Below are 23,170 nucleotides of genomic sequence, written 5' to 3'. Positions count from 1 at the left end.
ATAACTCTCTGATGTCTATGCTTCAACCAGCTTGAAATCCACTGAACTATTCAGGGATTAAGTCCAATCTTCACTAATTTATCTATCAGCTCTTTATGTGGAACCGTATCAAAGGTTGGTTTCCCCACCACCACTCTTCCTTTCTTCCTCAAGCAAATTCCACTCTTCCATGAACCACTGTTGTTACCTCAGAAGTGTCCATTTTGGGAAGGCAAAAAAAGCAATGTTATGTGTTAACCTCACATTTGGGGAAGGAGGGTTTAAAAAATAGCAAGTCACCCCTTTACAAAACTCTTAACAAAATCGCATAAAAGAATTCCAGCTTCCAATTTTTTATAGAACTCCTCATCAGATAAACAGTTATTATGGCTTTAAAAGAGAAAATATGGGGAAGAAGGCAAAAAGCCATTTTGAAAAGGTTGTGCCTCAACATTGGGGGTTGAAAAACATCAATGCAAGAAGTTTAATCAACAAGTTATCAGAATTCCTCCTTCTGCTCAACACCAACTTATTTGACATAATCTTTGTTTGCGAAACATGGCTCAACTGCTCCTTTCCTGACTCCATCATTACACAAAATAACTACCTGGTTTTCCGGTCCGACCGCGAATCCCGCAGAGGAGGTGGTGTAGCCATATTCTACAAAAGCTCACTCAATCTAAAAAACATTCAAGTCGCACAAGATTTATTCCTTCCTGAAACCCTAATCTGCGATCTTTCCCTTAACACCACTCTCCGCTTTTTACTGTGCTACAGAGCTCCAAACTATGACACTTCCCACGCATCAAAATTAACTTCCCTACTAACATGGGCATCCTCCTGCCCCTACCCCATCATCTTCCTAGGTGACCTCAACCTACCACACATCAACTGGACACTAAACGAATGCTCTACCGAACCTATACATACCGCCATCTACAACACCGTCACCAGCCTGGGACTGGAACAATTAGTATTAAACAACACCAGACTCAACAGCTGCCTCGACCTCATCTTCTGCAATAGTAAAAGTGCTATTTATGGACTGCATATCATAGAACCCTTCTCCAACAGCGACCATAGTATGATCAACTTCAACCTCAACCTACGCCATCATAACATTCAACAGAACAACGTGTCACCTAAGTACAATTTCAGGAAAGCTAACTACGAACTCATAGACGTCAGTCTCTCATTTATTAATTGGCAATCCCTCTTCTCCAACTGCATCTCCATCGATGACCTCTACAACACGTTCTTACTCCAAATCAATAGACTTATAGATCTGTATGTTCCAATTACTCCTCCTAGAAGAAAACAGAAAAACAACATTCCCATCTCATTAAAGAAACTACAAACCAAAAAAAGATCCCTCTGGCGTAGAAACAAAAAAGGTCCTGTAAACAACTTTAAAAACCGCTACAGAAGAATATGCCAACAAATAAAAGCAGAATGTCTGAACTACCGCAGTAAACAAGAGGAAAACCTCCTACGCTCCAAATCTAACCGTGCCTTCTACAACTTCGTCAACAACAAACTTAACGACTCCAGACCTATTCCACCTCTCATTGGACCACACAACAAAGAGTACCACGACGACCCATCCAAAGCAAATCTTTTCAACTCCTTCTTTGGCTCCGTTTTTGTTAACAGTAATAACTCATCCCCCCTCTTCGCAAATCGCACTCCTAACTCATTAAATCACCTAAGCCAAATCATCTTCACCACAGACTACGTTGGAAAAGCAATCCGTGATCTCAAACCTTCCCTATCTGTCGGTCCAGATGGTCTTTGTGCATACTTCCTAAGAAAACTCTCATCTGCCATAGCTGAACCTCTAAGCATCATCTTCCAAAATTCCTTCATGACCAGCACTCTCCCCAAACTGTGGTCAAAAGCAGTAGTCATCCCCATCTTCAAAAAAGGAGACCCATCACTAGTTGACAACTACAGACCCATATCACTATGCTGTGTACCTTGTAAAATCATGGAATCAATTATAAATCGTTCAATCACTCTCTACTTAGAATCTAACAACCTACTATCAAAAAAACAATTTGGATTCCGTAAGAAACTATCCTGCAACCTACAACTACTCCACTGCAAAAACATCTGGACTACCCACCTTGATCAAGGAAAATTCATCGATGCAATTTATATCGACTTCTGCAAAGCCTTTGACTCAGTGGTTCACGACAAACTTCTCCTAAAACTCAAATCCTATGGCATCTCAGGACTCCTCCACAACTGGATTACCGCATTCTTGTCAAACAGACAACAAGTTGTCAAAATCGGAAGCGCCATTTCCTCCCCTGTCCCTGTCAAAAGCGGCGTTCCCCAAGGCAGCGTACTAGGTCCTACTCTTTTCATCCTATACATCAACGACCTCTGCGATAATATCGTAAGCAACTGTGTACTTTTTGCCGACGATGTGAAACTCTTCAACACCACCGACAACACACTCACTCTTCAAAAAGACCTTGACTTCATTTCAGATTGGTCCAACACCTGGCAACTTCAAATATCAACCAACAAATGCTCTACCCTCCACATCGGCAAAAAGAATCCAAACCACATATATGAACTGAATAAACAAATCCTCACTACCAACCAACACTCAGTAAAAGACCTCGGAATACTCATTTCAAATGACCTAAGTGCTAAAGCCCACTGCAACAATATCGCCAAAAAAGCCTCCAGAGTTGTTAACCTGATCCTACGCAGCTTTTGCTCCGGCAATCTCACACTACTCACAAGAGCCTACAAAACCTATGCCAGACCCATTCTCGAATACAGCTCATCTGCCTGGAACCCACACCGCATCTCAGACATCAACACTCTCGAAAACGTCCAAAGATACTTCACCAGAAGAGCCCTCCACTCCTCCACTCGAAACAGAATACCCTACGAAAATAGACTAACCATCCTGGGCCTTGAAAGCCTAGAACTAAGGCGTCTAAAACACGATCTGAGTATTGCCCACAAGATCATACGCTGCAACGTCCTTCCGGCCAACGACTACTTCAGCTTCAACAGCAACAACACAAGAGCACACAATAGATTCAAACTTAATATCAATCGCTCCAAACTTGACTGCAAAAAATACGACTTTAACAATCGAGTTGTCGAAGCGTGGAACTCATTACCGGACTCAATAGTGTCAACCCCCAATCCCCTACACTTCTCCATTAAACTCTCCACGATTGACCTCTCCCGATTCCTCAGAGGCCAGTAAGGGGCGTATATAAGTGCACTGTTGTGCCTATCGTCCCCTGTCCAATTCTCTTTTCTTACCTCTTTTATCTTATATATTCTCTCCTCTATATATATTCTCTTCCTATCCACTTCCCTTCTTTTTACTTCCTATCTTTATATATATATTCCTAATGTATATTCTCTCTCATATGTATTGTATATTGGACAAAGAATAAATAAAAAAAATAAAATAAAAAATTTAAAGAGGAAATGAAGCTGCCTTTGCCCAAGGCTAAGTTAAAGAATGGATTGTATACAAATTATTCTAAATTCATTTATTCTTCCTTCCTTCCTTCCTTTCTTTCTTTTTTTCTTTCTCTCTCTCTCTCTTTCTTTTTTTGTATTTCTGTTTCTGTCTTTCCTCCCTCTCTCCCTACTCTTCTTCCTTCATTTTCCTTCCTTCCTTCCCATTACCACTCCTTCCCCTCCTCCCTCCCTTCCTCCTCCTTCTCTCTCCTTCCATTTTCCTTCCTTCCCACTCCTCTTTCCTCCCCTCCCTTCTTTCCTCCCTCCCTTCCCTTTTCCTCTCTCTCCTCTCCTCCTCTCTCTCTCTTCTTCCTCCTCCCTTTTCCTCCTTCCATTTTCCTTCCTTCGTACTCTTTTCCACTCCCTCTCGCCTCCTCTCTTCCCTGTACCACTCCCTCCCCTCCTCCACCACCTTTTTTCCCTCCCTTCTTTCTTTCCCTCCCCTACTCCCCTCCTCCGCCCTCCCTTCCCCTTCTTCCTTTTCCTTAACTCTCCCTCTCCTCCTCCCTCCCCTCCCCCACTCCCTCCATCCCTTCTTCCCTCCCCTCCTCCCCCTCCCTTTCCACTCCCATTCCCTCCATCCCCTCCCATCCTCTTCTCTCTCTCTCCCTTCTTCCCTTCCTTCTTTTCCTCCCCCACTCCCCTCCTCCCCCTCCCCTTTCTTCCTCCTTCCAATTTCCTTCCATCCTTCCCTCTCCCACTCCCTCCCTCACCTCCTTCTCCCTCCCTCCCTTCCAGAAGAGTACGAGGAGCCCTATTCAGATGCCAAGATCAGTGGTCAAACTTTCCGCTATGCCAGCTCCCCTTCAGTGGACAGGCATCTGGACTGCAGTCCTCGGCTGCCCCACAACAAACGCATGGAGTTTGTGTACTTGGTGAGTCTCCTGCTTTATGGCTTCTGAAGTATTGGGGTCTTAGTTTAAAGTCCATCCCCCCCCCAAAAACCCATGGACTTAGATCAGTGATGGCCAACCTTTTTTTCCTTCAGATGCCGAAAGTGCTTGCAAGTGGGCTATTGTGCATGCGCGAGTACCCACACCCATAATTCAATGCCTGGGGAGGGCAAAAACAGCTTCATCCACTCCCCGGAGGTCCCCTGGAGGCTGGAAGTGGCCTGTTTCCCAACTTCTAGTGGGCCCAGTAGGCTCCTGTTTCACCCTCCCCAGTCTCCAAAGGCTTCCCTGGAGCCAGGAGGGGTAAAAATGTCCTCCCCCATCCCCCCGGAGGCTCTCTGGAAGCCAAAAACACCCTCCTCACCTCTGTGCAAGCCAAAAATCAGCTGGTTGGCATACACTTGCACGTTGGAGCTGAACTAGGGAAACAGGTCGTATGCCAGCAGATATGGTTCCGCGTGCCACCTGTGGCACCCGTGCCTTAGGTTCGCCATCGCTGACCTAGGTGATTCTTGTCCACTTCCTGACAGCCTTCAAGCCAGCAAGTGAAGGAGAACGAAACCACATCGCTGGGGGTCCGAGTGCTGGAGCCTTCGCTTAGCTTGCCCGCGACCCCAGACAAACACACCGCCTGGACCCACGGATCCACTTTGCCCGCTCTGGAGGAAAAGAGATTGCAACAGCCCTGTTCCACCCAAGCCAACATCGTCCCCATCAACGTCTCAGGTAGGGTAGATGGTGGGTGGCTGCTGGGTGGGTGCATGGACGTGTATCAGTGGAGGGATTTGAATTTTTTTACTACTGGCACGGCATGGGAAGGATACTGCAAAATCCCAATTCCCTCCACACTCATGGGGAAGCATATTGCAAAGTCCCCATTCCCCCCTGTTCCATGGGTTGATTGTTCTCACTGTGAGAAAATTTCTCCTTATTTCCAGGCTGAATCTCTCCTTCTTCAATTTCTATCCATTATTTCTTGTCTGGCCTTCAGGTGCCTTGGAAAACAGATTCACCCCTTCCTCTCTGTAGCAGTTCTTCAAATATTGGAAGACTTCTATCATGTCTCCCCTGGTCCTTCTCTTCCTTAGACTAGCCATGTCCAGTTCCTGCAACAGTTCATCATATATTTTAGCCTCCAGTCACCCCTAATCAACCCTGTTACTCTTCTCCACACTCTTTCTAGAGTCTCAACATCTTTTTTATAGTTTGGTGACCAAAACTGGATGCAGTATTCTAGCCTTTATGGAGTGGTATTAGTACTTCACTTGCTCTTGATTATATCTCTCTGTTAATGCAATTTAGGATTGTGTTGGCTTTTTAAGCTGCCATTGAACACTGCTGGCTCATATTTAACTGGTTGTCCACTAAGACTCCAAGATCCCTCTCCAAGCTCCTGCTATTAAGCCTGGTTTGACCCAGCCTATATGTGTACTTTTTGTTTTTCTTGTTTCAGTGTTAAGACTTCAATTTTCTCTACGCTGAATTTTACTTTGTTAGATATGGCCCAGTGTTCAAGTCTGTCTGTCTGTCTGTCTGTCTGTCTGCCTGCCTGCCTGCCTGCCTGCCTGCCTGTCTGTCTGTCTGTCTGTCTAGCTAGCTAGCTAGCTAGCTATCTAGCTAGCTAGCTATCTATCTAGCTAGCTAGCTATTTATTAGATTTGTATGCCACCCCTCTCCGTAGACTCTGGGTGGCTCACAACAACAATGAAACAATATGCAATAAATCTAATAATTTAAAAATCACTATCAAAAATCACTATCAAGTTGAGATTGAGAAACATTGAGTTAAGGTCATCTGCTGTCCTCCTTCTGGGCTTTTTTGTCTCCTCTTGGACCATTGAATCTCTTTTGTCTTGGCTATAGGGCAGCCATTCGCTCGACACGCCAGTGCACGGCACTCCCTGTTCAATACCGAGACCGCCATGAATCCCAAGTCGTTGCTACGCCGAAGACGGACCGTGATTGGGTTTCCCCACCTCTCTCTACGTGATCCAGGTGACCAAATGGTGGGGCGGCTACTTCCTCGCTCTTCCGGTTTTTGCTGCTCAGCAATGATCATAGATAGATAGATAGAAAGATAGAAAGATAGATAGATAGATAGATAGATAGATAGATAGATAGATAGATAGATAGATACAGAGTTAGAGAGTTAGAGAGAGAGAGAGAGAGAGAGAGAGAAGAGATTAGAGATAGAGATAGTGAGAGATATAAAAGAGATAGAGATAGATAGAAGAGCTAGAGATAGAGATAAATAAAAGAGAGATAGAAATAGATAGAGAGATAGAGAGAGAGTTAGAGAGAGATAGAGATAGAAGAGATTAGAGATAGATAGAAGAGATAGATAGATAGAGATAAATAAAAGAGATAGAGATAGAGAGAGAGATAGAGAGAAGAGAGATATATAGAAGAGGGAGATAGAAGAGATAGAGATAGCGATAAATAAAAGAGAGATAGAGATAGAAAGATATATAGACAGAGAGATAGAGAGAGAGAGAGATTAGAGATAGATAGAAGAGATAGATATAGAGATAAATAAAAGAAATAGAGATAGATAGAGAGAGATAGAGTTAGAGAGAGAGAGAAAGTTAGAGAGAGAGAAGAAATTAGAGATAGAGATAGAAGAGAGAGAGAGAAGAGATACATAGATAGAGATAGAGATAAATAAAAGAGATAGAGAGAGAGATATATATATATAGAGAAAGAGATAGATAGAAGAGAGAGAGAGAGAGGATAGAGAAAAAGATATATATCGATAGGTATAGATAGAGATAAAGATAGATAGATATTGATATAGATATTTGTTTTCGTAGATTTTCATGGGTATGTATGTCTTGGCATGTTCAGTTCTTTTCCCATGTAAGATTGATAGAATCTTGGTGACATTTCACTCCACACACACACACACACACAAATATTTAGGCAAAGACGATAGCTCTGACCACACTTTGTTCACCCTAGCACAAAGCCGAAAACACCAGTCTGAAGATGGTAAGTGGGACCTCATCGAAACATTGTCAAGATTCTATCTATCTTACACGGCAAAAGACCTGGATATGCCAAAACATACATATATACATACATACATACATCATGCATACATACATACATACATATTATTTGTACATACATACATACATGCATACATACATATTATTTGTGGATTTAAAATGTACCTTTTAGGCTAAGGTACATCCAAGGCTGAATAGAAGAGTCCTGCTTTTTAAAAAAAATGTATGCTAGGTTGTTTATCTATGCAAAGAGTATTCAACCTTGGCAACTTTTAAGACCCATGGACTTCAATTCCCAGAATTCCTCAGCTGGCTTGAACAGACAGAATTCTGGGAGTTGAAGTCCACGGGTCTTAGAGTAGCCCAGGTTAGACACCCCTGATCTAAGTCAGGAGGCATACAAGAGGAAGAGCTTCTCTACTCTTCTTTTCATCCTTGCCTTTTCTAACTCTTCTCTAGGAAGTAGCAATGGGCCCATCCACAACCCACCGGCCACCATAGCTGAGTCCATCTCTTGTAATTTCGTCCCTGATGTGGTCAATGGGAGGAGCTCCACTCGCCAAGCCCATTCTCCTCATTCCCGGCCACAGCTGAGGAAGACCTTTAGTGACCTCGGGGGCATCCTACAGGGGCGAGGTTGCCAAAGCCAAGCAGGCCGTGCTGAGAACTCCAAGGTGATGTATGCCAGTCCATTGTGTAATGGCCCCAAAGACGATTCCATCTTCTCTCCGGGTTGCGGCACGTCCTCGTTCTGCTACAGCAACTCTTCCATGAGTCAAAATGAGGTGGCGGCCCAGAGCGTCTCTCCCATGTCTCCTTGCACCCCCAGGGACACTCCAGAGGCAGATCAACCATCTTCTTTCTTCATTAGCCAAGACAATATGGCTGGGACCAATGAGTGTGGGACGTTTTGCGCTTCTCCCAAGTCGCCCTTAGAGGTTGAAGGAAGCTTGATCTGTGGAAGAAGAGACCTCAAAGTCCCGGTGGCCCTTGTCAACTCAGGCGAAGAGGAATCCTCCCAGCTGGAGAGGGAGCGGATCATGTGCCGATTCCGCGAGAGGTCGCTCTCTGTCCCTACGGACACGGCCTCCCTGTGCTCGGTGGACATTGGGGGCAGCGAGACCTGTGGCCTCAGTTATCCCAGCGCCAGCTCAGAAGGGAGCACGAGCACAGATAACATCTCCCTGGTTGTGGATCAGGAGGCCCGAAAGCAGCGCCGACAACGGACCAAGAGCATCTCCCTCAAGAAGGCCAAGAAGAAGCCTTGCCCGCCCACTCGCAGCGTCTCCTTGATCAAGGAAGGGCACCTCAGCGAAGCCGAAGAGGGCGGGGAGGCACTGCCCCAAGACCAGAGGCCCAAAAGTCTTTATTTGCTGCCTGACGCACATGTCCACAATAAAGTCCAAGGGGATCCAGTGCGGGAATCGGAAAGCAGGTCATACGTCCAGCCGGGTTTTGTTCCGGAATGGAATTCCGGGGATCCTTATTGCTCTCTGTCCGGATCCAGCACTGCTACTGGGACTACTGTAATCGAACAGTCCAAGGTGCGTGGTAGTTCCGAGTCCCTCCCTTCTCCTTCCATCTCCCGGGCCACCACTCCATCTCACCTCTGTGCTGACGTGAGTTTGAAAACCTCTTCCCCAGGGAGGTTGACGGGGGTAATGTCTCCCTCCAGCGGCTACTCCAGTCAATCCGAAACGCCAACCCCGACAGTCCCAACCTCCATGGTTCTGGGTCATGTTCCTCACCAGAGTGGGCGGATGAGACCCCTGGTGCCGGAGAGGAAGTCCTCCTTACCCCCAGTTTCTCCTATGGAACAAAGCCCCAAGTCTTGTATGTCATTCGACCTGCCGTTCGCCCCGCCGACACATCTGGACCTCTCAGGCTTGAAGATCTCGCACAAGAGCAAAGCCAAAGTCAGCCGCCACAACTCGGATTCTACCTTTGGAGCCAAGTTGGGCCCCAAACTCAGCCCGGTCCAGCCAGTGATGCCGATGGTGACCCAGCTAGACCTGCGTTCCGTCCGTTTGAGGTCCATCAGCCGATCAGAGACTGAGGATAACCTGGACAATCCAGAGCTCATTGAGGAATCAGGAAAGAAGATCCGGCCCCCGGTGGCAGAAAAGCCACCCCTCTCCCGAAGGCCGCCAATGCTGTTGCATAAAACGCCACCGGTCCAGGAGGAGTCCCCTGTGAGCTCTCCAACATCTCCAACGACACCCCAGGGATTGATTCCTGGAGAGAACATTTATATGATGGCCAGGAGGCCGGACCACTTGTGGGACGCAAGCCCGTGGAGCCCCACACAATCCCCTTCTGCCGAGGGGGCAGCTTCTCCCCCACAAGGCACCACAGGGACCTTCTTCTCTGCTGCACGGAGGCTCTCGGAGGACAGCTTGGAGGAGGATGAGCAGGCAAAGGCCAAGGCTTTCGATGAGGCTGCGGTGCCTGGGGGAGAGAGCCGTAAAACTAAAGTCCCTCCCCCTGTCCCAAAGAAGCCTAGTGTGCTTTACTTGCCATTGGTGGCTTCTCCACTCCATCCAGGGTCTTGTCCTGGGGACCAGAGGCTACCTCCTAGCCCGGTCATCATGCTGGATGAGGATTCTGCCTACTCAGAACTGACCGCCTACAAAGTGCCATCTCCAGTTGCCAATGAGATGAATGTAAGCCCAATTCCTGCAGACCTGTCATGGGGAGAGATCCCAGGTAAGCCTCCTTGCTTTTTTCTACTTCAGGAGTGATTGGAAGAACACCTTACAGTAGCTCAGTTAAGGAGTAAATGCAAGCTAAGGAGAAATTCCCTGACTGTAAGAACAATTAATGTCGCGTGAGTCCCAGCGACCGGTGAGGTCCCACAGAGTTGGCCTTCTCGAGGTCCCATCAACTAGACCAGGGATGGCGAACCTATGGTACGGGTGCCACAGATGGCATGCAAAGCCATATCTGCTGGCACGCGAGCTGTTAGAACATAGCGAGGCTCGACTACTGTAACGCTCTCTACATGGGGCTACCTTTGAAAAGTGTTCGGAAACTTCAGATCGTGCAGAATGCAGCTGCGAGAGCAATCATGGGCTTCCCTAAATATGCCCATGTCACACCAACACTCCGCAGTCTGCATTGGTTGCCGATCAGTTTCCGGTCACAATTCAAAGTGTTGGTTATGACCTATAAAGCCCTTCATGGCATTGGACCAGAATATCTCCCGGACCGCCTTTTGCTGCATGAATCCCAGCAACCAGTTAGGTCCCACAGAGTGGGTCTTCTCCGGGTCCCGTCAACCGAACAATGTCGCTTGGCGGGACCCAGAGGAAGAGCCTTCTCTGTGGCGGCCCCGGCCCTCTGGAACCAACTCCCCCCAGAGATTAGAACTGCCCCCACCTTCCTTGCCTTTCGTAAGCTGCTTAAAACCCACCTCTGCCGCCAGGCATGGGGGAATTGAGATACACTCTCCCCCTAGGCCTTTAAAATTTTATGCATGGTATGTCTGTATGTATGATTGGTTTTTATATAATGGGTTTTAACTGTTTTTTAGTATTGGATTATACTGTTTTGTTACTGTTGTTAGCCGCCCCGAGTCTGCGGAGAGGGGCGGCATACAAATCCAATAAATAAATAAATAAGAACATAAGAAGAGCCCTGCTGAATCAGGCCAAAGCCCATCAAGTCCAGCATTCTTTGTCACACAGTGGTCCACCAATTGTCCATGGGGATCTTGAGCAGAAAGAGAAGGCAAGACCCTCCCTTTCCTTTGACACCCAACAAATGGCACTCAACCTGCCTCAACCAACATAGAAGCGGCACATGGACATTTGCTGTTGCCCTAGCTCAGCTCCAACATGCATATGTCTGCTGGCCAACTGATATTTGGCTCGCACAGGGGCTCTGGAAGGACGTTTTTGGCTTCCAGAGGGCCTCCGAGGAGATGGGGGAGAGCGTTTTTACCCTCCCCAGGATCCAGGGCTTTGGAGCCTGGGAAGGACAAAACTCGAGCCTACTGGGGGCCCCAGAAGTTGGGAAACAGGCCATTTCCGGTCTCAAAATGCCCTCCAGAGGGTAGGGGAGGCTGCTTTTGCCCTCCCCGGGCATTGAATTATGGATGTGGGCACTCATGCATGCATGATAGCACATGCCCACGCTCTTTCGGTGCCCAAGGAAAAAAAGGTTCGCCATCACTGAACTAGACAATGTCACTTAGCAGGGCCTGGGGAAGAGTCTTCTCTGTGGGGGGCCCGGCCCTCTGGAATCAGCTCCCCCCAGAGATTCGTACTGCGCTCACCCTCCTCGCCTCCTCGTCTCAAGTCTCATTTATGCCACCAGGCTTGGGGCCATTAGATCCTAGCTGCCCTGGCCAACGAATGTAGTGTATGTTTGTTGTATAAATGGCAATGATTTATTTTAATACTATTGGGGGTTTAGATTAAGTGTAAGAAAGACTGTGAGACAATGCGAGATGAAGAAAACGATATGAGACTATGTAAACATATGAAATATTGTATACAGTGTTCCCTCGATTTTCACGGGTTCAAACTTCACGAAAAGTCTATACCACGATTTTTCAAAAATATTAATTAAAAAATACTTCGCTGGTTTTTTCCCTATACCATGGTTTTTCCCACCCGATGACATCATATGTCATTGCCAAACTTTCATCCGCCTTTAATAAATATTTTTTTAAATAAACTTTAATAAATAAACACGGTGAGTAATAATCTAAATGGCTGCTAAGGGAATGGGAAATTGCAATTTAGGGGTTTAAAGTGCTACGGGAAGGTTTGTGATACTGTTCATAGCCAAAAATAGCGTATATACTTCCGCATCTCTACTTCGCGGAAATTCGACTTTCGCAGGCGGTCTCGAAACGCATCCCCCGCGAAAATTGAGGGAACACTGTATTAACAAATAATAACAATGTATGAAATTGGGTATAGACCTGTACTAAAATAATATGATCTTTAAAGATTAAAAAACAATAAAAAAGAAGTTCAATATCTGGAACCACTTGTGCTCTCCACGGATGACAATACATCTTACAGGATTTGCAGGCCACACTTTGTGAAGCTCGCACAACAGATAACGAAACAAAACACCCAACAACTAAACACAGCCTTCCTCGGCGTGCCTTACGCATGGAACCTTAAAAGGTTATATTACATCAATGTGAACATTAATAAAATCTCTTTTATCTGAGTTTTGATATTGTATCACATAGCTATATTTTATTTATAAGCAATAAGCTGGTGGGAGCTGTTTCTTTTTCCCAAAGTTGTGCTTAGGAAATCCTTCCCGCTGTTGTTGTGTGAATCATCAAATATTGATTATCTTGATTTATTGTTTGATCTGTTATACCAAGGAGAAATGTTTCTGGATTTAACTTGCTTCTTCTGTTTGCTGTCTGAATCCCACTTGTAGGAAGCAACCTATTTTTTTTTTTCATTTTCTTTTCCGTAGGGAATTCTGTGGGTTTGAGGAGCAAAGAGAAACGCTTTGTAAATGACAAAACAGCCGAGTCCATAACCGAGGAAGACGATGATGTCTTCGTGACAACCCGAACCACAGAAGATTTATTCACCGTCATTCACAGGTGAGGATTCCTTCCTTCCTTCCTTCCTTCCTTCCTTCCTTCCTTCCTTCCTTCCATCCTTCCTTCCTTCCTTCCTTCCTTCCTTCCATCCATCCTTCCTTCCATCCATCCTTCCTTCCTTCCTTCCATCCTTCCATCCTTCCTTCCTTCCATCCTTCCTTCCTTCTTTCATTCATTCATTCATTCATTCTTTTTTAAAAAATATTTTTTTATTATTTTTCAAAAAAAGACAAACAAAGACAAACAACATTAAACATTTAAGGAGCTACCATTGCTACTCTTGTCGTAGAAGTCTAACTAATACAGAAATTAAAAACCCTAACTATTATCAGATCAATACAGAAATGTCACACGTGTACATTACATTCTTGTTAAATTTAACGCTATATTCTTTATGTTAATTATGTTAATTAAATTTCTTTATCTATAAAATATCATATACTTATTCAAAAAGATAAAATATAAAAAAATGTAAGAAAAAATAACACATCTAACTTTATCATACTGTTAAGTTTATCATTAAGTTTATCATTCATTCGACTTCTATGCCGCCCAGTCCTTAGGGACTCAGGGCGGCTTACAACAGTGATAAAAAAGTACAATAAAATAGATACAAAGGTAAAAGAAGTCAAACATTTCTAAACTAAAACATTGTAAAACAAAACCCCGTAAAGATAAAAACAATCACCGTCATACATATGTACAACATTGGCCCTCTAGAATGTAAAATTTATGGCCCCCAAGCCTGCCGGCACAGCCAGGTCTTCATGGCCTTACGAAAGGCCAGCAGGATGGGAGCAGTACAGACATCGGGTGGAAGCTGTTTCCAAAGAGCCGGGGCAGCCACAGAGAAGACCCTCCCCCGTGGTCCTGCCAACCTGCATTGCTTAGTAGTCGACGGGACCCGGAGGAGGTTTATCCAAGGGGACAACTCTTGGAAGACCATTCTGGGCTGTTTGATTGGATTGGATTTGTATGCCGCCCCTCTCTGTAGACTGGGGGCGGCTAACGACAGTAGTAAACAGCATATGACAATCCAATATAAACAGTTAAAAACCCCTATTGTAAAACCAAACATACATACAGACATACCATGCATAAAATTGTAAAGGCCTAGGGGGAAAGAGAATCTCAATTCCCCCATGCCTGGCGGCAGAGGTGGGTTTTAAGAAGCTTACGAAAGGCAAGGAGGGTGGGAGCAATTCTAATCCCTGGGGGGAGTTGGTTCCAGAGGGTCGGGGCCACCACAGAGAAGGCTCTTCCCATGGGTCCCGCCAAGCGACATTGTTTAGTTGACGGGACCCGGAGAAGACCCACTCTGTGGGACCTAACTGCTCGCTGGGATTCGTGCAGCAGAAGGCGGTCCCTGAAATAGTCCAGTGCCATGAAGGGCTTTATAGGTCATAACCAACACTTTGAATTGTGACCGGAAACTAATCGGCAACCAATGCAGACTGCAGAGTGTTGGTGTAACATGGGCATATTTGCCCAACCCACATCCCTGCGGCTACCGCCGCCCCCCCCCCACCAGCCAGTTGGCTTTGAGTGAAAAAAAGACCTAGGATTCATTCTTACTTTGTCGTGTCATTGTTGCTCCTTGAGTTTATCTGCCGTAGGTGCAAATCTCTGGCAGATCTTCTAAACTAAGACTGTCAAACTTGATTTCATTGACGGACATATCAAGACTGTGAGTGGAATCCCCGCCTGGGAGGGGGGGCGGTGCCTGTAATGGCTTGAGCATTCACCCAATGAAAATGGGCTCCCAAGTTTGGTTTTGCCTGAGATAGCCTCCTGCAACCCTCTGCCGGTGAAAACGGAGCTTAGAAGGGGCTCATACAACCCTCCCAAGGTCTGTTTTTGCTGGCAGCGGCACTGCAGACTGGCCCATCACTGTTTCCAGGGCAGCCCTGTGAGTCATATCTAAGCACCTTGCAGGACAATTCCAGCCCCCAGGTCTTGAGTTTGACACCCCTGTTTTACACATTCAGAATCAGCAGCCTTTGAGCCACATGCCTTCTTCCTGTTTACTTTCTCGCAAAATCCTCCCCCTCAACCCCGCATGTGAAATCTGGTGACAAACTGCCCGATTAGAACAATTTTTCCCTTAGCAAAGTGGAGAAAGTTACATAAATGTGGCAGGCCTCCTACGTTACATTTTTGAAAGCTACACACCCCTTCCCAAAATTGGGGGTGGATGGGTGGGAGGAATTGACCATTCCAGTCCCAGCAGTTTAATTAACCAGCCTCAAATAATGATGATGTTACCTAACCAGGTGACATGAAATGTCTGCAAGAAAGCAACCAAGCTAAGAGAGCAGTAAGGATCAACCTTGAGCTACAAATATTCTCTTCTATGGTACTTTGAGCTCTTGCAGATGATGGATGGATGGATGGATGGATGGAGGATGGATAGATGGATGATGGATGGATAGATGGTGGATGGAATGATGATGGATTATCCATTAATGCTCTCTACATGCGGCCGCGAGAGCCATCGTGGGGCTCCCTAGATTCGCCCACGTTTCTGCAACACTCCGTGGCCTACATTGGCTGCCGATCAGTTTCCGGTCACAATTCAAAGTGTTGGTAATGAACTTTAAAGCCCTACATGGCAGTGGACCAGAATACCTCCGGAACTGTCTTCTACTGCACGAATCCCAGCGGCCGATAAGGTCCCACAGAGTTGGCCTTCTCCGGGTCTCATCGACCAAACAATGTCGTTTGACGGGCCCCAGGGGAAGAGCCTTCTCTGTGGCGACCCCGGCCCTCTGGAATCAACTCCCCCCAGAGATTAGAACAGCCCCCACTCTCCTTGTCTTTCGCAAATTACTTAAGACCCACCTATATCGCCAGGCATGGGGGAACTAAGACATCCTCCCCCAGGCTTTTATATTTTATGTTTGGTATGTATGTGCTGTATGGTTTTAATTGCTGGGGTTTTATATATGTTTTTTAATATTTGATTTGTTTTACTGCTATATTGTTTTATTATTGTTGTGAGCCGCCCCGAGAGGGGCGGCATACAAGTCCAATAAATAATAATAATTAATATTAATAATAATAATTAATATTAATATTAATAATAATAATTAATATTAATATTAATATTAATATTAATAATAATAATAATTAATATTAATAATAATAATTAATAATAATAATAATAATAACAATTAATATTAATATTAATATTATTAATAATAATAATAATTAATATTAATAATAATAATAATTAATATTAATAATAATAATAATTAATATTAATAATAATAACAATTAATATTAATATTAATATTATTGATGGATGGATTATGGATGGATGGATAGATGATGGATTATGGATGGATGGATGGATAGATGATGGATTATGGATTGATAGATGGATGGATGGATGGCTTATTGCTTGTAGCATTAGAAATATTTCCCTAGCTGCTCGATGGCTCCCAATCTATCAAGCATTGGTTGCAATAGTGGTCATTGCTCTATTTCTCCCTCAAGTTTTTCTCATCATCCCTTTGTTCACAGATCCAAGCGGAAGCTACTGGGTTGGAAGGAATCCAGCGACTCCTTCGCCAACCGACCAAATTCCCAGATGCCCACCAAGAACATTGCAGGGGTTACGATCAACGAATGCCCTTCCAACACAGGCAGAACCTCAAGCAAAAATGAGGACTTCAAGGCTCTCCTTCAGAAGAAAGGAGGCAAAGGGGCTTCGAGCATCCGAACATCTGCAGCGGAACTTCTCAAGACCACCAATCCCTTGGCTCGGAGGGTCATGACTGAGTTTGCTGTGGACGGGACACTCCCAAGCTCCAAAATCCAACCCTGAGCTTCTTTGAAGAAAACTTCTTTGCAGCCTATGCCCCTTATTCTTCTTCTCCTCTTCCAAGTTGACCTTCAAAGTGAGCCTGTTCCCCCCTTGAAGCTTCAACATCTGGGTTGAATTGTTCCCTGCAGCCAAAACTTTTTTTTCTGGGTTTTTACTGGGAGGGAGGGTGGTTGGGTGAGTGAGTGAGGAAGAGGATGAGGAGATGACTCTGCTGATTCAAGAAAAGTGTCTTAAATGAAGAGCACACCCATCATTCTTGTGGAGTTTGCCCCACACTTTTCCTCTTGAGAGACAGAATTTTTCCTTTCTTTCCTGGGTTTAGAGGAAGGAAAAAAAACTTGCACAATGGATGTTCTTAGAAAGGGCTATCACAGGTGGGTGGCAGAGTTAGACTTAACACTTTCTTCTCTGATTGCATGAAGGAACAAAATCTCTCTCTCTCCTTCTCCTCTCTCTCTCTCTCCTTTTTCTCCGTCCCTTCTTTCTCTCTTTCCTTCTTTCTCACTTCCCCTCTTTCTCTCTTTCTCTTTTCCAGGTGTACAAATTGGGAGCTCGTCATTTTGATTTCTTCTCCGCAACAAAGCTAACTTGGAACTGTCCAGTTTCTTTGGCATGTGGTACTTTTTAAGTGCTTGTAGGATATAATATGCAGCTGTTGTGGCTTTTCTTCTTCTTTTTAAACACACAAAGATACACACACACACAAAGACATACAGACACACAAAATTTGATATTTTTATTTTTCAACTTTGCGTTGCACAACTTTTTTAGGAGTTTTTGACCAACGAGTCGCTTTAGAGAGATGAGGTTTGAAACAAGAGTTGTGTTTTGGGTGCAAAGCTTTTTGTCCAGTTGATGAAATGCTGTCAAACACAGGTGCAAATGGGGTAGAGCCTGTGTCACAATGATACAACACTGCTGCTGTTGTTGCTTGCTCTCCCCTTGATGGCCCCACATTGAGAATGAAAAGTGCTTAACGGAATAGCCCTAGTGAGATAAATCTAATTGGAAGAGAAGAATGTAAAAAAAGATGGAGATAAATATTGGCAGGGTTTTTTAATCCCCCTTGGCAAAGCAGTGTTGGAAGAATTTCCAGTTAGTGCAGGGGTAGGCAAAGTTGGCTCTTCTATGGGGAGTTGTGGACTTCAACTCCCAGAATTCCTGAGCCAATCATGCTAGCTCAGGAATTCTGGGAGTTGAAGTCCACATGTCATAGAAGAGCCAACTTTTGCCTATCCCTGAGTTAGTGGAATTTTTGTATTTCTGATCATGCAGAGGCTGTCCTTTTTTCTATACTCTGTCTTAGTTCATTGTTTCTCCATGAGAAATACCTCGTATTTTGGGGAAGCTGCATAGATCAATACTGGAAAATAATTCATTTCTTCACCCCCTTCCCCAACTGCTTTAAAAAAATGCTCCCTGCCAACAGATCAGTGCACTTTGCATATATCAATATATGATTTATGAAAAAAAAGGTTTGCTCTATTTTCAAGGTTCATTGGTTGTAAATGCAAAGTCTTGAAAAACAATATGTACGTCTCTGTTTGGAGGCAACAAACTCTGCTTTAAAAAAATGGACAGCCGTGTTTAAAAACCACTTTGTCAACCCACTAAGGGCAGCCGACCCTCTGACTTGGCTGGGCTGTGCAACCTAGAACCTAGAATCATAAGACTGGAAGGAACCTAGGAGATCTTGTAGTCCAACCCTTTGCTCAAGACAGGGGCCTTGTATAACGATTGTCAGGGTCTTTTTTGAAAACTTCCAGTGATGGAGCACTCACAGCTTCCAACAAATAGCTCTTGCAAAACAGAACCTCTCAGGATATTAGTTGCATCCAACCCAGTTGGGTGAAGGAGATTTATTGGATGTTCATTGTATGGTCAACTTGTTCCCTTGTTTTCACTGGGTTTCCTCTTGCCCCAACGAAATTTTGATTCTAGCCAGTTTCCCACAGCTCCTTGGAAATAACAAGGAGGTTAGATTAGATTAGATTAGATTAGATTAGATTAGATTAGATTAGATTTATTGGATTTATATGCCGCCCCTCTCCGCAGACTCGGGGCGGCTCACAACAATGGCAAAAACAGTACATAGTGACAAATCTAATATTTACCAATCTAATTACAGTTTTAGATTAAAAAATTCATAAAAGCAACCCCAATATATATAAACAAGCACACAATCAATCATACACCAAAACAACATGGGCAAGGGGGAGATGTTTCAATCCCCCCATGCCTGATGACAGAGGTGGGTTTTAAGGAGTTTACAAAAGGCAAGGAGGGTGGGGGCAATCCTAATCTCAGGGGGGAGCTGGTTCCAGAGAGTCGGAGCCACCACAGAGAAGGCTCTTCCCATGGGTCCCGCCAGACGACATTGTTTAGTCGATGGGACCTGGAGAAGGCCCACTCTGTGGGACCTAACCGGTCGCTGGGATTCGTGCGGCAGAAGGCGGTCCTTGAGATATTCTGGTCCGGTGCCATGAAGGGCTTTATAGGTCATAACCAACACTTTGAATTAAGCATCAGCTCTCCTTAACTAGTCCATTGAATCTGATGCATACAAAAACCAGTAGGTTAGCCCAAACCCCTCAGCCTACTCATTCAGCTGAGTTGTGCCATGACTTTCATTTCTTCTTCTTCTTCTTCTTCTTCTTCTTCTTCTTCTTCTTCTTCTTCTTCTTCTTCTTCTTCTTCCTCCTTCTTCCTTCTTCCTTCTTCCTCCCTCCCTCCCTTCCTCCCTTCTTCTTCTTCCTCCTCCTCCTCCTTCTTCCTCCTTCCTTCCTTCCTCCCTTCTTCTTCTTCCTCCTCCTCCTCCTTCTTCCTCCTTCCTTCCTTCCTCTCTTCTTCTTCTTCTTCTTCTTCTTCTTCTTCTTCTTCTTCTTCTTCTTCTTCTTCTTCTTCCCCTTCTCCTCCTTCTCCCTCTTCTACTTCTTCTCCTCCTCCTTTTCCCTCTCCTTCTACCACTACTTCTCCTCCTCCTTCTTCTCTCTCTTCCTCCTCCTCTTCCTTGTCCCTCTCCCTCTTCTACTACTACTTCTTCTACTTCTACTACTTGTCCTTCTTCGGCTTATAGCCTCATTTTCTACCCCCTCGGCAACAGAAACCAGGCAGAGAACGATAGGTTAAGATGCAAAGACAATCATTAGAATTATCCAGCATGCTTGCTATTAAATGACATAGCCTTTCCTGCTTTGTGGGCTGCCCTACAGTAAACAGTGCTGTTAGCATCTAAGCAGTGATTCTCAACCTTGGCTGCTTGAAAATACATTGGACTTCCATCTCCCAGAATTCCAGCAGAGTTAGGTGGAGAATTCTGGGATGGAAGTCCACACATCTTCAAGCGGCCAACATTGAAAAACAATGCTTCACACACATATATACATATACAGATGTCAATCCATGCATTAATGCCTTTCTATGTTCCTGAGTCCCTATTCTTGATAGAGTCTGTGAGTGTAGCAGATTGTGGAGAATTAGAACAAAACATACATTTCCAATGTGTGTTTCGAACAAACTCAGTATCTGATGTTCTGAACCAATTGGCAGAAACATATATGGAATGAATCAAAATGCCAACTAGCACTTGGAAAAATGAGACCTAGTTACTAATGCTAAGTTATTTCTCCCAGCTGCTTTTTTTAAATTTGATTTGATTGGATTTGTATGCCGCCCCTCTCCGTAGACTCGGGGTGGCTAACAACAGTAGTAAACAGCATATGACAATCCAATATAAACAGTTAAAACCCCTATTGTAAAACCAACATACATACAGACATACCATGCATAAAATTGTAAAGGCCTAGGGGGGAAAAGTATCTCAATTCCCCCATGCCTGGCGGCAGAGGTGGGTTTTAAGAAGCTTACGAAAGGCAAGGAGGGTGGGAGCAATTCTAATCTCTGGGGGGAGTTGGTTGCAGAGGGTCAGGGCCGCCACAGAGAAGGCTCTTTCCCTGGGTCCCGCCAAGCGACATTGTTTAGTTGACGGGACCCAGAGAAGACCCACTCTGTCAGACCTAACTGGTCGCTGGGATTCGTGCAGCAGAAGGCGGTCCCTGGGATAGTCTGGTCCGGTGCCATGAAGGGCTTAACCAACACTTTGAATTGTGACCGGAAACTGATTGGCAACCAGTGCAGACTGCGGAGTGTTGGTGTAACATGGGTATATTTGTGGTCTAATTACAGCAGAATTTAGAAACAATAGCTTAAAAATTGGGTGGAAGGATATTGTTTTGATCATTCCCCCAATAGTTAAATTTAAAAGGGTTTTGTAGCATCACACGAAGACCATTGCGTGATATAATACCTGTCCTAATTACTGTTATTTTGGCACAGCAATAACTGAGTGACACTAGAAGAAACTGAAAATCAAAAATGGGGACACGGCTATCGTCAGAGGTGTCCAACAGTTCTACCTTTGTCATTTTAACACAAGATTTGTGTTACTTTCCACATTTGAAGGAAACTAGTCCCATTGCCCCCAGCAGAAAAAATCAGGACAAAATTCAGGACTCTTGAATTTTGCATGGTCACACTGGACAAAAATGATTTGCCAAAGGATTTTTATTTTAGAGAGTAGCAATTTTCGAAAGGGTAGATATCGAATGGCAAATCTGAGACAACTTGAATGTTAAATTCTCGATACCACCCTAGAAACTCTAGTTGCAGGAGACTCCAGGTTGTCCTTGACCCACAATTATAATATTCCCTTTGCTAAGCAAGACAGTTGTGAAGTGAGCCACACCCAATTGTGTTGCCTTTCTGTTGCAATCGTTCAGTCAATCTCCGCAGTTGTTAAGTGAATCAGTTGGTCCTTAAGCCAAGCAAAGATAGATTCCCCCATTGACTTTGCTGGTTAGAAAGTGATCATATGATCCCAGGAGAGGGCAACTGTCATCAAAAATCATAATTTTGATCACATGACCAAGAGGATAATGCATCCTCTTGGTCATGTGATTGGTCGTAAGTGAGAAGACCTATCATATATCAACTTTTTCCCCATTTTTGTCATAACATAAGTCCAGGACGTCCTACCACAACAAAAACACAGCATTTCTCCTACCTTCATCCTGTACTTTGTTTACAAAACGTCAGTTCCAAAGTTCTTTGACTCTTTGGTTTGGAGCCACGACAGTGGAACGGACATGACATTGGTTTTAGTTCGAGATAATATTGATGTCTAGCTTGCAGGCTCGAAGCATTTGATTTGCCTAAAAATAATCACCTTTCGAAATGTGTTTGCTCTTTATAAGAGTTGTTCTACCAATTGCAGATGGAGAGTCAGACAAACAGCTGGTACTTAACACGGTCCTCGCTGCAAACGTTGATTTTACGAATGCTTTATCGCAGCTTATCCCCCAAGAACTTGAAATGTTGCTTGCCGAGATCCTCCATTCGTTTTATTCCCAAAACTCCAGTCGACTTTCCTGCTTGCTGGAGCTTCTGAGGTTTTAATCTTGACAGATTTGGAAGGCATCGCGTTAAAGGTCATTCTCGACTTACGACCACGATGGAGCCACCGCTAAGCCAGACCGTTGTTAGGTGCATTTTGCCCCATTTTATGACCTTCCCTGCCAGAGTCATTAAGTGAATCACTGCCAGGGCATAACTTAGTAACCTGGTTGTTAGTGAACTTCGTGGTCAGAAGGTCACAAAAGCAGATCATCAGATCCCAGGATTCTGCAACTGTCATAAATAATGAACCGGTGGCCGAGTTTCTGAATGTTGATCCCATTCTGCAACATTCACGAGGGCGAAAGGGGGTCATAACTCGCTTTTTTCAATGTCGTCGTAACTTCAAACGGTCATTCGCTGTTGTAAGTCGAGGATTATCTGAACTTTACTCCGCCGAACCGTGTCAGAGAAAGGCCTAGTGGTTGCATTCACCTAACGTGCTGAGCTTGGTTTGTGTTCACCTGGGTTAAGTGTGTGTGTGTGAAGGGGGGGTGGAGGTTGGTGTGGCTTTGTGTGGTGCGAACAGCGTTCCGTTAACGATGCCGTGTGTTGTGCAGACCCAAAGAATGGGCTATTTCCCGTAACTCAGTTTAAGCATGGTGGTGTGGATGCAGCCGCTAACTTCCTTGTTACCAAAAAGTGCCCCTAAACAATACAGGGTAGGAGCCTTAGCACCTTGCTACCAGGAGCCCGCAGCAATTTGTCACATATGCAGAATGAAACAGGGTGACTTTGTTTAATAGAGATGTATATAGAAAAAAAAATATATGTATTCAGAAGCTTAGTTTTCTATGAATCCTGCTGTATCTTACCTGCCTGTATGAAATTCGACATATCCTGCCTGAGCATATTCAATTTATTGCTGGATTGTATCAGGATTTAATTTTCTCTGTCTGGATTGTGGTTTCATTTTTTCCCTATTTTT

The 23,170-nt window shown here is 44.6% G+C and overlaps 1 protein-coding gene across 2 annotated transcripts in view; it reads left to right on the top strand.

Moving 5' to 3' along the window:
- Window positions 1-17,517, top strand: part of NHSL2 (NHS like 2) — a 168,524-nt gene extending 151,007 nt beyond the window's left edge. For both annotated transcript variants that reach the window (XM_070759831.1, XM_070759832.1), the window contains exons 3-8: window positions 4,219-4,355; window positions 4,904-5,099; window positions 6,237-6,368; window positions 7,841-10,087; window positions 12,830-12,962; window positions 16,488-17,517. In XM_070759831.1, coding sequence (XP_070615932.1) covers window positions 4,219-4,355; window positions 4,904-5,099; window positions 6,237-6,368; window positions 7,841-10,087; window positions 12,830-12,962; window positions 16,488-16,791 — 3,149 coding nt within the window. In that variant the 3' untranslated portion in view covers window positions 16,792-17,517. The remainder of the gene's footprint in view (window positions 1-4,218; window positions 4,356-4,903; window positions 5,100-6,236; window positions 6,369-7,840; window positions 10,088-12,829; window positions 12,963-16,487) is intronic.
- Window positions 17,518-23,170: the final 5,653 nt, after the last annotated feature.

Source organism: Erythrolamprus reginae, chromosome 8, assembly GCF_031021105.1.
Source record: "Erythrolamprus reginae isolate rEryReg1 chromosome 8, rEryReg1.hap1, whole genome shotgun sequence".
Classification (NCBI taxonomy): domain Eukaryota; kingdom Metazoa; phylum Chordata; class Lepidosauria; order Squamata; family Dipsadidae; genus Erythrolamprus; species Erythrolamprus reginae.
The sequence above is the reverse complement of the archived record's forward strand: the minus strand, read 5'-3'. Positions and strand labels throughout refer to the sequence as shown.